Genomic DNA, 18,773 nt, shown 5'->3' with positions numbered 1-18,773 from the left:
ATATGTTTAGTGCTAGCTGTTTAATGCACAACTTTCTTCCAGTCCATGAGTCTGATCCTTCTGACCTGAAGCAAATTTTTAGGCCTCAAGTCTATTTTGTTCTGATTTACTCCTATAACTACAGTCATTGTGTATTGGACTCTGAGTGCTTCCAAAACATGGGAGACATACACTCAACATTGTACCTGAACACCTGACAGAGCACTCACTGCTGCTCTGCTAAACATGCGTATTTATGTATTTATGTATTTATGTATAATGTATATATACTTACGTCCTCTGTAGCAGCAGGCAGTAATCCACCAGGACAGGAACCACATCCTTAAAACACCACAAAGAGAGAGTAAGACAATGATTTCTAATATAAAGAAGAGAAATAACTAAGTAGCTCCTGTGCCTTTCTTAAAATCAATGTCATGATTAACTGTTAAAGTAACCTTGGTAACAAAAAAAATCTAATGAAATCTTTTTAAACAAATACACTTATGCTTAAGACTCTCTGTCCTCACAGTGGACTATTTTTTATGGCCAAAGCCCCGAGTGGTGCGGAAGAAGATGGAATAAAAAATATGAAAGCGGGTTTTTGGAATTCTTTAAAAATCTTTGTATTTGGTCTGCATATGAATGGCAACCTTATACATATAAATATACATATGAACCATACAGACCATGATGTTGAGATGGAGATAGTGATATATATCAATTACAGACAGGGCTGCATAGCAATATATTTGGTTATTGCAATATATAAAGAATGTAATAACTTGTTACAATATGTGCAGAACCATAATGTCACTTGCTTACACTGAGTTTCTACAGGGATGTTAATCAGTCAGTGAGTGTGACTAGCTGTTTCTGTTCTTTATGTGAAGCTAGGGTAACTTGTAGCAGTTGCTAAGGCTATGGTAGACTGGACACTGTAAGATGTGTTCTTTACGGTGTGTTAGCTTACATGGAAATGTTGCTCCATCACCTGGATCTTGCCTTGTTCTGGACATTTTTTCAAAGCATTCTCTGCAAAATGCAACAGAATCTCTACCATCTGCATAAACAGAGTGGTACAAGTTAAAAATGAGCACGAGAATATTGGAACCCCCTGTCCAGGTTGGATAGATGTAATACATGGCAGTGGTATTCTGTTCTTACCTTGTCGCCTATCACTCCCTTCCTTTTCACTGGATCTCCAAACAGGCCTGGAATAAAAACACATATCATCCATCTGTCAAACAGTTTATGTTAACATTGTTCCATCAAATATATTTGTGATTAATCACAGTCATTTGCATATTGTACTGTGCACTGATAACTGTCATAGCTAGCATCAGCTAGTAACTGCAGTGAATGAAAAAGGAGAGCCGCTGTATCAAAGGCAGAGGAAACAGAAGTGCAGATATGTCCCTGTGGCTAGAAGAAAGTGACTTCCAACAAGGTTCTTAGAATGCACTAACTGCTTGGGAGCAGGTGAAAAGGGACCCTGCATTGATCAGTAGTTCTCAAGAAGTCAATTAAATCAAATTGTACAAATTTCAATGTTTTCAGTGTTTCACCTCTCTGAACTCCCTGTTATGAACACCTAATGACCATAAACCTGACGCTTGAGTTTCTTAATTTAATGTTAAATGAGTCCTAACCCTAACCCTAACCACTGAATCTAGAGGTTGTCTTGTGGAGCAAAGGTCACAATTTAGTTTTAAGATACATATAAAACATACATGGTGCATGGAGCATAGTATTCTTTCATCAGGATCATATTACTACATCCTGATGAAAGGATCATAAACTCGGTGACAAAAAGCAATGTACACAGAAGTAAATCAAAACACTTGATGGAAACAACAATGAACATTGATTTTGTGGGTGTTGGATGTGTGATGTACTTTATACTCACCAACCACAGCCTTAGCAGTTCCCTCATGGAAGGACCAGGCCAGAGAGAGGGCCTCAACATAATACTCCTGCTTCAGCAGGCAGTCAATACGCTGCACACACAGAAACAGGAATAAAGAGTCACTTTTATTCCAGTACATTTGTCAGACAGCTCAAAATGTATTTTTCAACTCTGTAGTGGCACAAGTGATAGCATTAAAAAAATTACGAAATAATTATAATTGTAAAGAGTAACATACGTACCTCTCTCCAGTTTCTTAGAGTCATAATGTGAGCCGACTGGAAGGCAAGAGAATATGACACTGTTAAAAACCACCTTTTACACCATATCTTAACCGTTGGTCTTCTTTGGAAAAGTGTTACTAATGAACAAACAACATGAAATATTAGGGTGTAAAGCTGGTTTACACGTTTAACAGTCTCTTCAGCCTTCATGCACCAGTACAGTACAGTACAGTACAGTACTGTTCAGTGACGTAACTGCAACTTGCACAAAGGTCTTTTTCATGGTTCTTTTTCCTCTTACAAAAAAAAAGAAATATCACATTGACAGAAGTATTCAGCCCCTTTGTTATGGCAACTCTGAATGTGTTTGAGTGGCCCATCCTGTCCAGCCCTGACTGAATCCTGTCCAACATCTCTGGGCCTGAAAGTGGTCTCTATCCAACCTGACAGAGATGAATGGCAGAAGATCCCAAAATCCAGGTGTGCAAAGCTTGTTATGTCATACCCAAGAAGACTAAAGACTGTAATCCCTACCAAAGGGGCTTCTACTGAGTAATGTGTCTGAATACTTGTGTCAATATATTTCAGTTTTTTCCTTTTTAATACATTTGCAAACATTTCTAAAGTTGTTACTTTGTCATAATGGGGTATTGAGTGTAGATGAGCAAAAAACAGTTTAAACGACTTTAGTATATGGCTGCAATATAACAAACTGTGAAAAAATGAAGGAGTCTGAACACACTGTATATAATTCATTCTTAACAGTTTGCCAATGTGCTGGGAGCAACAACTCCACAAACAGACATGGCAGCTCACAGCTGTTGTGCACACAGATGACAAATGGAACAAATACACACATAAAACACAGTACCTTGGTGCCCAAGTAGACAATCTGTCCTGCATAGCTGGAGACGGACTGGTAGCAAGCCTTTTCTCCAACTAAAGCCTGAAACACAAAGACATTGTTAGACACAAACAGAAATCTGGTCAAGATATATTTAAAAGGTATTATCACTAGCTAAAGAAGGCATCTCTGATTCTGTTGTTCTGTTGTGTGTCTCACATACGTTTGTTCTGTTTTAATCAACACAAAGGGTATTTTCAAACTTCAAATTCATATTCTTCTGTTGTACCAGGACACTTCAAGGGTCAGGATGAATTCTTTGAAATCAGCCTTGGTGTGTATAACAGTCAGTGGAGAGGGCTTAAGGATGGTGTGACTAGGGTTAAGTACTTTTCACATTTGAACTGATACTGGTACTCAATGTTACTTTACTCTCAATCTGTAAGTATCAACCAAAAAATGTAATTACTGTAGTAACATAAAAATAGACCTCAACACTAGGACTACAGACTGTCATATGTTTCTATCAACGAAAACAGCTGCAGGTGGCGCCAAATGATTAATAACAAAACACACTGCCTTACCCAACAGATCCCCACTGACTCACTACAGCTGAAAAAACTAATGAAATAAACAAAATAAAAAGCTTCCTGGATGCACTAATCTTACCTGTGGAAATAAAACACGCTCAGACTAGACAGTCAAATTACAGCATAGTGCTGAAATATTGAATTTATGAAAATAACAGTAAAGTAAACCTTCTGCCCGGATCCCGAAACTGCTAAATTAGTGCCTCAGACAAATTCACATTGTTTTACACACACTGACAGGCCGTGAACACAGGCGGGGGTCCGGGACTCCCCCCCAGAGAAACACGTCATCAGGAGGGATTCCCATCCGATGACGTTTTGACCGGTGTTATGTCGAAGTCTGTTCCTAATATAACCCCAACCAGCCGTCTTCTGGTGTGTTTTTAACCTTAACCTTAACCTCAATCAGCTAACCGTAAACATCTCATGCATTCCACTCCAGAATGATGAGCGTGACTGTACTTGATTTGATGTGAACCAATACTTTGTAGTACCAACATAATTCAGTCTTACCACTAAAAGTACTGATGTTGGTACCCAACCCTAGGTTTGACATAAACAACATTTCTGATTATGGTAAAATTAGCGGCCATACACTGGACAAGTTAGAAACTTTTGATAGATGACTAGAAGAAATGCATGGATCAAAATTTCAAAATCTGATAAAGGCTGTATTACAGAGGTGGTGAGAAGCAATTATGACATTGTAGCCCAACCAATACAATTAGATTAGGTTCCCTTAAAGAAAAAATAACGGGCAGGATGTTACACAGTTGAAAAATGAACTCACGACCGTTTGTACCATTGCCCAAAACCCTGGCAGCACATCATCCCGACCCTTACAGCGTTTCTGCTGGCTCCCTGTCAAGTTACATGCAAAATTTAAAGCTCTCCCCTTCACCAAAGAGTGTCTGCATAACTTGGCTTCTTAATACGTATGTGACCTCCTCCACACCTACACTCCCTGTGCTCCTCAGACAATGATCCCCTCACCACTCCTCAATCCAGGCTGTGTTCTGTGGAGGACAGAGCTCTCAGTGCTTCTGCTCTTATGCTTTGGAATGCTCTCTCTGCCTCAATCCGCCCCTCTGCTTGTTTCTATTTTGGAATGTAGGCACAAGACCCGTCATCTTTTTGGCCAAGCTTTTTGTTAGCATAGTTTTTTTCTGGGTTATGTAAAAGGTGATTAAAAATGTAATTTCTTCTTATTCATATTATTACTACTATTACTGATATTAGTTCTGAATGTTAGCCATTTATTTATGATTAATAACCTCACCTTAAACCTGACCTCTGCCCATGACCCAATAAACCTTGTGTCCCTTACGTCCCCGTCCCCATCAGCTAATCTCTCACCAGAGCCTGGGAGACATTCCCTCCTGTGGCAAGCGATTTGAAATGACGGCTGTTGTAGACCAGCTGCACCTGTTCCAGGTCCAAAGTCTCCAAAATCTCCTGACTGGGCCGGTCCACAACCTGCAGCTTTTCATGGCTGTCTACCAGGACCAGAGTACGACTGTTGATCCACTGCAAAGAGAGGGAGAGACAGTTATAAACATGTCAATTAAAGTTATAATCAAGTGTTCTGAAAGATAGATAAAAAGGACAATGACAATAAATATGAAAAAAAGACATTAAAATACAATAAAGTAAAAGCAGATTAAGTTCTAATGTTATATTTGTTTTACTGAGTTTATAAAATATGTAACAACATGAACACATTTGTGAATATAGAATGTTTCTATGCATTTTTATTCACTGCATTTACAACAAAATCAAAATGTGCTATAAAATCTAGAAATGAATTGGCGCATCTGTCAGCCTCTTCTCAGGATCCCAGACTGAGCATCAGGAGATGGAAACCGGGGGAGGAGGGGGGGTTGCCCACAGTTCCCTCCCCAGCTCTGCTACCAATCTGAACCCCATTCCAGTGTGCTTGCAGGTATCAACCAGCCTGTTATAGTCATTTGTGTGACTTGGGTTTCTGCCAGCATAAATCACTGCCAATCAGAGCAGATCCTTCCAAAACTAACTTACACAATTCATTTGATCATAATATATTGCTTAATATGTATATAAAGTTCAAATAAAGACATCAGAAAATGTCATGGTATATAAACTAAGCTATAAACATGCATGTAAATAGTTAGCTATAATACCTCTAAATGAGAGGGGGTCATACCAGCTGTGTTAGAGCAGGAGCCTGTCAATATTTACACCACTGGAATGATGTCATACTTACACTGAGGCTGATGATGTCACAGCTGAGGTGGAGTTGTCTTTGTTTGATGACATGGATGGTTCCCATCTCCTCCTTCTTAACCTGGACAAACAGTAGTGGAAAGGAGAACATTCAAACACTGATGACTGCTGTGCCCAGTGATCAATAGTCTAAGAATACACTGTAGACACAGTTTAACATTCATTAGATTAAAAACATGGATAATTCTAATCTGGATACATTTACAGGTTACAGGTTGTCACATACCCTATTAGAATTAGATCCAATAAACCATGGTCACAGCTTGTCTTTTGTCATTTTTGATTGGTTACCAAGCTTCAAAAGGGCGGGTCTTACATAATATGAGCTGGCCAGGGGGTAGAAGGTATTTTTCAGTTTTGAAAAAGAGGGTTGAGCACATACCAGCAGGAAGTGGACTGTATCTCCTTTGCAAAAAGCCAGGACGGGATTAACTGTCTTCTGAACAGGAACAAACTGCCAGGCCAGCTGTGGAACGCTGGATGGATCAGACTGGTGAAAGAGAGAACACATCACAACACACCAGGAATTAACATCTTTAAAGTAATGCTCTCATTGCTCATAGTTGTGTAAACATAATGACGTCCCAGCCTACATCAGCATGCATTTATGCTTCTGTTTGTCTCACAGTGCTCATGTAATATAGTGTTGTTTGATGAAGGTCTGAAAAAGCTGAGATCATTTATTATCATGCTCTCACAATGATTTCATTTTGCTTGATTTTGGACATATAGAGAAATTGCATCTGCTACTGTAAAATGTGATCTATAAATGCACTGTTTTCTCCAGATTAAGAAGTTACATAGGTGCAAATCAACTTAAATCAACGGGTATTTTTACTATTTTCCCCCCAGGAAGGACATTTCATTTACTGCTGCATGATGTCCCTGGTGGACTTTGTGTAAAAGACACAAAACTAACTGTGCAGTCAGAGGCACATCACCAGAGGGCAGCATAGCATCACATATTGAAGGTCACTGTAGTTCAGTATAAGTATCTACTGACTCAGTGTCCTGCACCACAATGCTTGACATTACCAGGTTGTGCAACAGGATCATCATATTAACATTTCAACTTTCAGTTTGCAAGTATAAAACTATTACTGGATCGTTTTTAAAGCATTGAATGTTCAGGCTCCCGCTCATATTTGTGAGCTGTTAACACCTAATGAGCCTGACCGCTGCCTGTGATGCTGTGTGAATCCCAAACCTGCAGTGGTATAATGATCATTTCTGTTTCTATATACAGTATATCACCTGTTTGCTAGATCAGTAAAATGATACATGGATGCATTTGAATACTGCCTTTTATCTAACCCGTTTGAATTGCAATGGGGGGCTTGGACCTCGTTATACTTGCCTGTACGTTTAGTTGACTTTTTATTTCTGCTCATTACTTCAGGTGTGAAGTGTGATTGGTCAGGTCACTAGATTTAATGATAGATGGTGTTGTAAGGATTCTGAAGCCAACTGAGGCAAATTTGTGATTTTGGGCTACACAAATAAAACGTATTATTCACGCCCAATTCATTAACTGAGTCTCATCAAAGCAATGAATCAGCCTGTGTTGTTAATATATCGAGGGCATTGCTTCTGCACTAGACCTTGCATTCAATGGTAAAATCACTACAGGCCCTCCATTATCCTCAGAGCTCAGATGGAAGTACTACATTCAGAATGTTCTAGCTAATTCACCTTGGAAAGAAGTGAGCATACATACAGACACTGAATTTCTATTGACTTTTTTCTAACTTTAAAAATGCTCATACGTTTATCTTTGTGAGTATTTTCCTTATCTGTTGTTTTCATGTGACAGCATTGCTTGCAGTAGCTTGAGATATGGTGGGTGTGATAAACCTTTTAATCTGAGTGTGAATTCAAGAAATCACACTAAACTCTGCACAGAATCAAGTGCTAACACAATTGTCCCTGGTATGGCTTCAATGAATATAAACCAACATGCATTTATTAACCAGATGAACAAACAGAAATGAACAGAGCAGAAATACAGACCTTACTGTAGGGAAATGTCATCCAGACTTTCAGGGAGGGCTTCAGACCAATGACCAGAATCTGGTGAAGGAAAGAAAAACTTCAACTTTGGACAAAACTGAGTGAAGAAGCAGAGGATGGAGGGTCAACTGTAAATAGATCTAAATAGTGTTTGTTGGCATACCTTAGTGAGAGAGGCCATAGCCAGCAGACAATAGTGTGTGACAGGATGATCTCTGATGTCTGGAGGAGCACGTAAAGGTTCAATACAGCAGACTTCCCCTTTAGAACCACTGAAGAGACATCGAGAGTCACAGGACCGCATCCCCATCACCCTCCTGAGGATGAAATGAGAACAGAGTGAGAATAAGGAGAGGAGAGGAGAGGAGAGGAGAGGAGAGGAGAGGAGAGGAGAGGAGAGGAGAGGAGAGGAGAGGAGACGCAAGGCAGCTTTATTTATATAGTGCATTTCATACACTGGGGCAACTCAATGTGCTTTACATAATAACAAAATATCAGGGGACGATTAAACAGTAAAAATTGGAAACATTGAAACATACAGTTAAAAAAAAACCAATTATAATAAAAAGAAAACAAAGTACAGAAAAATAGAAAGAGAGAAAGAAAACAAAAAGTTAGACTAAAATAGAGCATTAAATATGACAGTGCAGCATGAATTAATGATTTGCATTAAAATGATTAAAAGGACATAGAGTGCAAATGAAAAATTAAAATGCAAAGTGCTTTAAATGAGCTCAATCATAAGCACAGGAGAAGAGAAGTGTTTTTAACCTGATTTCAGTTCTGCTGGTAGTTTGTTCCAGTTGTGTAAAAGCTGCTTCACCATGTTTAGTCTGAACTCTGGGCTCCACTATGTGACCTGAGTCAGTAGATCTCAGAGCTCTACTGGGTTTATATTCTACTAACATGTCATTCGTGTATTCTGGACCTAAACCATTCAGTGATTTGTAGACCAGTAGCAGAACTTTAACATCTATTCTATATCTGACTGGGAGCCAGTGTAAAGACTTTAGAACTGGAGTAATGTGCACACTGGATCACAGCCCATTCTCATGGTCAGAATGCTTTTTACTATGGTTCTGTAGTTGTTGCTTAGAGAGGCAGAATGTGTCACCAACACAGGCATGACAGAGCAGAAAACTATGAACATATTATTCTGACTAAGCATTTAATGCCACATTTTATTATTTAAGTCATTTAATGTACAAATGTGTTTGACAGAGAGATATTAAAGGTCCATATTAAAGGTTAACTTGCCATATTTACAAAATAGTCTTTATTTTTCTTTGGTGAATGCAACATGTTGTCATACATTTGCACAGTTCCACATTTCAAAAGAACTGTGTTTCCAACTCTTTGCATTGGTTGATGTCATTAATACAAAACATAACATCAGCAAATATAAGAATAAGCATAATAAAAGTCAATAATTCATCGGAGGGGACCAGATTTCCTGTATCAGTGCAATCTTCTTCAGTTTTCAGACGTTAAAAAACGTTCAAAGTCCTGCACTCTCTCACTCTAACTGGTCAACAAATGCCCATCTTGGCTGCCCAAACTTTGTGGAACTGTGCCTTAGAGAGAATACTCTTATTGGCCTTTAGCCAGCACACATGTTGTTACAAACTACTTAAGGGATGATGGCAAGGGTATGAATGACCTTAAGGCACTTTGGTATAAGATGTAATGGTCAAAGCAGAGTGATGTACCTGAAAGCCAGCTCGAAAACGGATCCTCCACTGTCATTACACACTGCAAGAGTCGGGTCATCTGTGAACTTAAGACACAAAAACAGGGAAAGAATAACGAGGGACAGAGATTACATGAAAGTTATCAGGGATCAAACCCATGTAACATCAAGACCAATTTCTAAATGCGTGTGACACTGTACATTTTTCTTTTGTAAGTCTTGTGTATGTATATGTCAGTGTAGATGTGAGTGCATGTGTGTATGTATGTTATACCTTTACATGCAGTATTGCTGTCCCTGGAGGGTGGGCATCAGTGATAGTTCTCAGAAGCTTTCCACTGGCTAGATCCCACATGGTAATCTAATCATGAGGACACACCGACAGATGAAGAAAGACAAAGAGTCTTCAGGATTTACAGTTTAATAATCCAACAGAAAATGACCTACAATCAACCTGTTGAATACATCTTGAGAACTCGTACAATCCTTATTATTTACACAATGACAATTTAACAGGTCTGCCAAATTGTTAAATATTAAAACACACTTTAGTTCATGTTGGTAAGTGGTTAAACAAAAGGAAAAAGCTCTCTCATGATATCAGTTCTACTTTTTGCATCCAGATAATTTGGTTTTAGCAAATGATATTGTGTCTTAACAACGTTAAAATCCAAATGTCTTATATTATAACTCAATAACTGTGGAATAACTAATGGTATAAAGTCACTTCTCATTTTAACATTCCAAACTGTTCCAAAGTCAGGCATTTTTCATTTAAATTCACACATTAGTAGAAAAGGTTGGTTGCTTTGAGCGCCCATCACCCTATCACAGGTTCATCAGCACTTTTGGTACTGACCACTAAATCCTAAGAAGACCCCACAAGACCTGCTGTTTTGTAGACGCTCTGACTCAGTCATGGAGCCATCACAATTTGGCCCTTTTAAAAGTGACTCAGATCCTCACACTTGCCCATTTTTCCTGCTTTCAACACATCAACTTCAAGAACTGACTGTTCACTTGCTGTCTAATATATCACACCTCTTTACAAGCGTCATTTTAAAGTGATAATCATTGTCATTCACTTCTCCTGTCAGTGGTTTTAATGTATCGTCTGATCGGTGTATGTACATAGTCTCATGTCACTTTTTAATATATCTGTACACTCTGTGCACGATTTGTATCCTGTTTACAGTTCGCATAAACAGTTTCACCTGTTATTAGACATTCCTTGTACATCTATCTGAAGATTGTTATGTTGTGTGAATACACTGAAAGCCACTAAACTGGACTCAAATGAACAGTATGCATAAACACACTTGGCCAATAAAGATGATTCTAATAACTGCAAGAGCTGCAAACACGTCTAGAAGGTTCCAGCATCTAGTGTGAACCTGTGGCAGTGACTAGAGCTGAGCTGGAAACAGACTGGCAACCATAAAGCTTCTGGCTGAGGGACAATACCTGTCCTTTGGCAAACCCGCAGAGAAGTCGCGAGCAGTCGTGGTTGATGGTGAGGGCAGACACAGCGCCAAACTCCGCCCCTGTTGCCTTGGTACCCAGACAGAGCCGCAGAGCCTGGTTGGTATCTAGAGAGGTAAGATAAAGCAGATATTTAACAGTTGAAGCAGGGGGACTGTCTTAAAACAGGTGTGGATGGTATAATACATTCAAAAAAGACAAACCCAATGTTTTCCAGTCCAAAACAGAACAGAAGAAAATGAATAAAAACAACACAATGGAACTAAATTAAAAACTGGAAAAAGCTATTTAAAAAATAATCAAATCAAACAACAAAGCATGCACCAAGCTAACCTGGCCACACTCAAACAGACAGTAGAAAATGACATCTCAGAGCCCAGCAGGTTGAACACAAAATGAACAACATGAAGCATCTGACAGGGGTGTTCATACCTTTTCCTGCCCAGGCATCATTTGGACAGCAATACAAAGAAACACGGGTCAGCTGACACCTCAGTCCCAGTCAAAACCACAACATCACAATATGAACTCATTCATTTGGTATCAGTGGTGAGCAGCAGCTCTTTACATGTTATGTACAGAGAATATAAAGTTCTCTTTTTAAAAATGACTGATGCTGTCTTTCAGCAAACTGCTAACAAGCTAACAAGCTAACAAGCTAACAAGCTAACAAACTGCTCAGCTTTCAACTAAACTGAAACCTCTGAATGTGTTTAGACAGTTTTTGAATCTTGAGCTGAGCAACAGAAACATCTGGAGACATAGCCTCCCTCAGTTTGGCACATACGTGTGTGTGTGTGTGTGTGTGTGTGTGTGTGTGTGTGTGTGTGTGTGTGTGTGTGTGTGTACGTGTACGTGTGTGTGTGTGAATGTGTGTGTGTGTGTGTGTGTGTGTGTGTGTGTGTGTGTGTGTGTGTGTGTGTGTGTGTGTGTGTGTGTGTGTGTGTGTGTGAGAGAGAGAGATAAACTTTATCAAACCAAATTAAAGTGTTAATATTTAACAGTATTTAGTGTAAATATTTAAAGTAAAGGGTGTGGAATTCAGTGGTATCAGTAATGTACAGTATGTGATGGAGTGGAGAACGTGTTGTAAAATGGATGGAAGCAAAGCAAATAACTAAATCAGCATAAACTACACACTAAATGATCTGCATCTTCATTGTCAGGTGTCCAGGACATTACGGGACATCTTGAAGGGACATTCAAACAATGTTCATCCAGTGTCTCACTGTTTGCTGGTTAGATACAGTGTATACACATGGATGCCAGATGAGGCCATAGTCTGTTTTTGCTAACTACTTTGATGATTTGAAAAATATAGAATATAGTCAATGAGTTTTTTTAAATTATAACTATCAAAATGATCATGGATACAATAAACCTGAGTAACAGTCACAGATCCTTCACATACTGTAAACAACAGTAAACCTAAAGCAGCAGGAAAGTGACCCTGAGTTGTGGGCTGTCTGTTTGTGTATGAGACACAATCAATACATATTTCACCCCAACAGAGATAATCAGGTAGCTGCTTGGATTCTACTGGCTCATATGTGGCTGTATCCAAGTCTGCAGTCAATAAATAGAATAATACATCATAACAATAACAAGGAATATTTCTGATTAGTTATTAGACTTCGGTACTTGTGCCCTGTTCTCCAAAACAATTCTTCTTAAAATATGGGGACATATTTGCATAAAGCTTGTATGCACATGCTGCAGGCTGTTGGTTTCAAGCACTGATAAGGTCTACTGCAAATATTACTGATGAAGTACATAGAAACTGACCTACCTATGGTGGCTACTACTATACAGTGTACAGTACACTGATATCATTACAATTGCTGTCAGTACCATAATTATAACTGAAACTACCACTGAGAATGCCTCTGACATTACTTCTGCTGGCAATGTAACGCCATCATTACTGCTGCTGCAACTACAGCTGCTCATTTGTCACTTGGAGTTATTATCATTGTTACCTCAACTGTTATTTTAGTGTGTTGGCTGTACTCACTGCGAGTACTATAACCTACTACTACTACTAAAGCTTTACTTTTATCTATCTTTTATGTTTTGGTTATTCGTTTCAAATTTCTCAAGGAATAATGGAATAAATAAATATGAATCACACACTCTCTCACACTCTCTCTCTCTCTCTCTCTCTCTCACTCTCACTCTCACTCTCACTCTCACTCTCACTCTCACTCTCACTCTCACTCTCACTCTCACTCTCACTCACACTCACACTCACACTCACACTCACACTCTCACTCTCACTCTCACTCTCACTCTCACTCTCACTCTCACTCTCACACACACACACACACACACACACACACACACACACACACACACACACACACACACACACAGCTTCTCAAGAAATATAATTCAGTGCATTGATCAAATCCATGTTATCATATTGAAGTGGTCAGAGATACACATTTCAACCTTAATCAATGTGCTGAATTAAATGTCTGTACTTTTGTCATTTTCACCTTTGATTAAGGATTAAATGCATATGTTTGACCACCTTTAAATAATATGGTTGATTTAATCAGGGATACACATGTTTTTTAACTCAGTTCTTGTTTTATGATACATTCACCTTGTTCAAAGCAGATGAATTGATGATCATTTATATCATTGTCTGGACTGTTGCTTTCCAAAAGGACATCATATTACTGCCACTCCTATTTCATGGTCAGTGAATGAATCCTACTGCCCTTCCTCAGATTCTGTTTTGTTGGGTTACCCTGTGAACACGGCACACCAGTGAGTCCTTGCACTCCTGATGTCCTACCCTGCACAAATAGTGAAATCCTAATTTTAATAGGCTTCAAATAAAAGCCTGCATTGATGCAATCAGTTTGGTTCAATTGTAGCGAGGTGATAAAGTGGCGGAAAGGTCCGGGAACAAGGGGACAGCTGGGAGCTGATACTGGACAGATAAGGAGGGAGTCAACTGGTGCCTTAAGGCTCTGATTACTTGAGTCAATAAAAGCCAGTGTGTGAACAGCTCACCTGCAATGTGACTTTACCACCACATCCTGCCTGAAACCTGGACCAACAACCTGCCAAATCTAACTACTGATTTTGGCTTTTTTAACTCTTTAGAGGAAGAAAGACTTAACACCACTTCAGTTTCAGAAAAAGGTAAGTATTCTTATTTTCACATAATGTGTCACATTTAGACAGTAGTGACTGTATCTCATCTTAACTACTGTGGGCTTATGTTGCTTACACTGCAAAGTTTCATGAAATGTTTTTTTCATGTGGAAATGTTTAGTTTTATTACAAGTTGTATGCAAACCACCAACATGTTTCTCTTCTCATCAGTCTGTTGGTCATTTTGTCTATTTTAAAATGAAGTTGTAGTCTTAGTCCTGAGATCAAGAGTCCATGTGAATTTGTCAGATTTAGTCAACTCCATTCATCTTCATTTCAATTTTTCATTTGGTCAGTGTTGTCTCAGTTAAACATCATCAACATTTTACTCTAGTTTTAGTCACGGATTAAACTATTGATGGATGAAATCTTTTTAGTCTCAGTTTAGATTTAGTCAAGACGTGAAGAAGAAGAAGTGTGAGCTTTTTGTGTCCAAGATAATGGACTGAGAGTTGGTCACAAACTGAAATGTATGATTAAGAATGCAACTTTATCAAAAATGCAGAGAGACCGTATGATCAGAATTTAAATTAGACATCCAAACACAAAAACAGGTTCTGATTAGCATATTTATGAGATGAGAAGAAAATAGATCATTATTACCAAATTCTATATTTTCATTGAAACAATGATTAAAAAGCTGCACATCTCATTACAGCAGACCCAGAATTAACCTGCAAATATCCAGGAGCTCCACTTTGATGTCTCTGTGCCTACACAACAGACTTAGTCTATACAAATAACTTTTGGACATTGTGCTTCATTTTAAGACTTAAATTATCCTAAATATGAAATAAACTTCTGTCAACATGAGTAGTTAAGGTTTTGCTAAGATATGAAGAATTCCAAATACATTTGGCATGAGATCTTCATTGTGAGAGTATCTGGTGCACTCCTTCACACAGGACTGACACTGTCGCATTTCCTCTCAGCTCAGCAGTCAGTCAGTGCTTTGACTTAGTCTTGAAGCAAGGAGCAGAGGACACTGATCACAACTGTGTGTTTTATTCATCTCTCTGCCATGTGTGATGAGTAGAGGTCCAGCATTGGGATAAAAAGTGGATTCCACAGGCCTTTAAAGGATCTGTGGTGCCCTTTTTACTTCTCCCATGTGATCCTCAGTGATTCAAACTGCATTAGAGCAAGATCTTTGGAAAGCTCCCCTGATCTTTGTTTAATATTTGAAGAAACTGGGATAGGTTGGACAGCATTTCTTCACTAACATTGTCAAAATAAATTCTGCTGTACTGTATTATTGTCTAAAACTATCTTTATTTATTCTCAACAAATCTCTGACTGTAGTGACTGTAGTTTCAATCCATAATGTCTAACATAGACATCTGATCCTTCCTGGTTTGTCTCTAGTTCACAGGTCAGTCTGCTCCCCTGCTCCACATATCACAATGCCTCACCGCAACTGTTCACTTGAGATCAACAACAACTCTTCCAACACTCTTTCCAACCCAAGGTAATGAATAGGCTAGAATATACACAGTGTAAAGAAATGTGCTGCAAAGTTCTACATTACCAGAGACTAGGTGTCTAGGTGTAAAACTTATCAACACGCCTGCAGGATGTATGATTTACTGAAGTCAAACACTCATTAATAGTGTTGGAAAATGAGCTAATGATGTTTATTTTAGTTTTACTTTCCAGTATTATCACGGTTATTGACGACACCAATGTTTAATTAGTGTATTCTCCAGCACCATGTAGTGGACACAGAAAGCGATATTTAGCTCCTCCGTGCGACGTCCAATAAGAGTCCAGGCCTGAAGATATTTACATATACACGATAAAACCCTTCGACTGTGACGCAACCCAACATTCACAAAAATGCGAGGGCCTGATCATCTCTGTTTATTATTATTTCCTGAAACCACTGAATTATTGAGCGCCTTGGGATTCTCAAAAACTCACAAAAACTGGCAAACACATCAGAACTGGCATGCATCAGAAGTGTAACTTGATATCTGATATGATCTTGGACTTGGGTGAGGCAAAATTACTTGAGGGCACTACAAAATGTCAAACTCAAAGCACCCAACTTTGACATATATGTATGAAATTTGGTTGGCAGATATACCAAAAAAAGCCTCTTTGATTCATACTCTAAGTCCAACAGGAAGTAAGCCATTTTTTATTTACTTTATTAAAGTACAAAACCTGTCAGTGGCTTCACTTTGTGAAAAATGACTAACTCCTCCTTGAGATTTAACCCAAGTGACTTCAAATGTGGTAGGTGACATCTTAAGACCTTTGAGGTGCTACATTGCAAAGCTTTCTAGTTTTAATGGAACGCTCTCAGCACGGCATGCCGTTCAATTTTGCCTAAAACATCTTTGGAGCATTAAACAGGAAGTGGTTGCCACTTGGCTTAACATTGTACAATCTACCCCAAATGTCTCATGTTTGATAAGAGTCCAGACCTGAACACATCTACATGTCAATGTGTAGTCATGCGCCTCCAAATTCTGCAAGTTCAGGCAGCTTGAGCAGTTAAGTATTTGGACCATTTAGCTCATAAAATATAAAGTTCATGTCGTTGCCAGAGTAAATAAGTTACCCCTGCTATTTCAATTAGTTACATCTAATTCCCATGTTTGTATTCTTTGCTGCGAGCATCCACCTGTAGGCTCTGAGTCTACCTTCCCCCGTGCAGGCCGTATTGTCTATTCTTTGCGAGTTAGCTGACTGAACTGAGGTGTTGTTATGCAACTGAGCCAACAGACTTTTGTTGATGTTCAACTACTTGTAAGAAGACTCAAAAAACACATTTTCCAAATCATACAAAAAAAATCTAAAGGTTTTGTGTAAGTAGTCTGATAGGTTGTGTCTGTTTTCAGGGTGTTTATTGAGAGTGGCTGCTGTGAGGTCCCTCTGTCGCCCATGGTGGGTCCATACTCCAACGCCACCGCATTGTTTAACAAGACCACCGGCGCCGCGACTGGCACGGTGGGCGTCTTCACCTACGACCTGTTCAACCCTAACATGAACGACTACAGCCACGTCATGGCCGTCATGTTCTCTGTTCCCTATGACCGGAACCTCTACTCCAACTGGTTCGCTGTGGGGATCTTTGATAGAGGCAACGACTGTGACTACAATCTTTATGATATCATGTATAATGGTGGCGAAAATAATTTTGTACGAGCCAAGGCTGACGGCTCCTGCATTTCTTATCAGGGCGATTATGTTGCAGTCAGTGCGTCCATGTCAGACTCAGGAGAAGCTGTGCTGAGGGTGGACATCACTGATGCTGTCATGTACTGAGTCAAAAAACCACATGCTCTTGTTATGTAAGCCACATGAAATGATCATAATAACTTTAATACAATGTTTAAATATGTGTGAAGCTCAGCTGACAAAGCTGGTCACTTAATGTTATTTGCACATTAACCAGTACATATAAAATACTAAATATGAGTGCAAAAGATTCTAAGCTAAATATTGAATAAAGGATGTTTTAAGTGATGCCTAATTACACATAAATAAATAAAAAAGACTGTTGATCAAATCATGTCCTCTTTGTATTTGTTTATGTATACATACAATTCAACTGTTTAAGAAGTTTTCTTACAAATAAAAATGCAGCACATTTAATTTGGCTTATTAATATGCTTGAATTAAACAGATTCCATCTTCAGTGTGTTCTCTCTGCTGCATCAATCTAGTTGATAATGACTGTATTTATTATTAGAATGTATGTGTTCTGTTATCTTAAAAGATTGAACTCTGTAGTAGCTACTACTTCACATGTTTAACCCTTCCTCAGAACTATACAACAGTGCCTCATTTCCCAAAAAGCATCTTATGGTCATCATAAAATCCATCCCAATCCTGATAACTGCTTCTGCTGTTTAGGACGTGTTTCCCATGGTAACTGAAGATGCTCTTAGAAATGCTTGTAGATGAATGATTAACTCCCACCAAAAAGGGAATTCAACAGCTGATTTGCCAGTGTGTTTCATCATTCATCTCTTCTAACTGAAATGTCACTTCTCCAGTGGTATATTTTCAGGTTCCATATCTTCTCTTTTCTTTCCATATATGGTATGTATGAATTAAAGTTGACACTCTTAAACCCAATAACATGAATTATAAAGACTGCAGCAGCATTTAAGTTAAACCATAGGCCATATTTATTCAGCCATGTTTATTTGGGGGGCAGATGTTGTACAGGCATAGGCAAAAACATAGCCTGGTATGTTTTAAATATGCTTTGCTTGTTTATTTCTTGAATATAATTGACTATATCTGAGAGCAGTCTGTTATTAGGAAACAAAGCTCAGGAGATATAAGAACACTTCTATGAATTTCATGACATGGTCTGATGTCATGTTTTGCTCTGATGATATGTTGATATTAAGGGTTGGGGAGGTTACTTTAGAAATGTAACAGGTTACAGATTACTAGTTACTCTGTTTAAAATGTAATAAGTAATGTAACTATTTCAATGACTTCATCAAAGTAATGTAACTTATTACATGTGATGACTTTTTGATGACTTTTCTAATGTTCTAACCAATGTTTCCAGCTGTTAGGGTAAGTGTTCCCATTAAACACCAACATCTAAGTCCAGCTGTTTTTCATGGATACTGACATGATTTATAAG

General features: G+C 38.6%; 2 protein-coding genes across 2 annotated transcripts in view; one reads left to right on the top strand and one right to left on the bottom strand.

The window, feature by feature from the left end:
- vps8 (VPS8 subunit of CORVET complex) overlaps positions 1-18,773 on the bottom strand; it is a 46,587-nt gene that overhangs the window by 20,786 nt on the left and 7,028 nt on the right. Inside the window, exons 7-20 of the mRNA XM_062430291.1 lie at positions 10,973-11,097; positions 9,783-9,869; positions 9,528-9,595; positions 7,982-8,135; positions 7,819-7,878; positions 6,191-6,298; positions 5,789-5,869; positions 4,903-5,073; positions 2,984-3,058; positions 2,131-2,166; positions 1,889-1,979; positions 1,147-1,193; positions 953-1,042; positions 275-321 (exon numbers count right to left, since the gene is read on the bottom strand). Of these exons, the coding sequence (XP_062286275.1) occupies positions 275-321; positions 953-1,042; positions 1,147-1,193; positions 1,889-1,979; positions 2,131-2,166; positions 2,984-3,058; positions 4,903-5,073; positions 5,789-5,869; positions 6,191-6,298; positions 7,819-7,878; positions 7,982-8,135; positions 9,528-9,595; positions 9,783-9,869; positions 10,973-11,097 (1,240 nt within the window). The remainder of the gene's footprint in view (positions 1-274; positions 322-952; positions 1,043-1,146; positions 1,194-1,888; positions 1,980-2,130; positions 2,167-2,983; positions 3,059-4,902; positions 5,074-5,788; positions 5,870-6,190; positions 6,299-7,818; positions 7,879-7,981; positions 8,136-9,527; positions 9,596-9,782; positions 9,870-10,972; positions 11,098-18,773) is intronic.
- On the top strand, positions 15,562-17,431 carry LOC133992363 (uncharacterized). The gene is made up of 2 exons (XM_062431108.1): positions 15,562-15,626; positions 17,005-17,431. Exons 1-2 carry the CDS (start codon positions 15,562-15,564, stop codon positions 17,429-17,431), a joined length of 492 nt encoding a protein of 163 aa, XP_062287092.1.

Source organism: Scomber scombrus, chromosome 12 (assembly GCF_963691925.1).
Source record: "Scomber scombrus chromosome 12, fScoSco1.1, whole genome shotgun sequence".
In the NCBI taxonomy this organism is placed as follows: domain Eukaryota; kingdom Metazoa; phylum Chordata; class Actinopteri; order Scombriformes; family Scombridae; genus Scomber; species Scomber scombrus.
The sequence above is the reverse complement of the archived record's forward strand: the minus strand, read 5'-3'. Positions and strand labels throughout refer to the sequence as shown.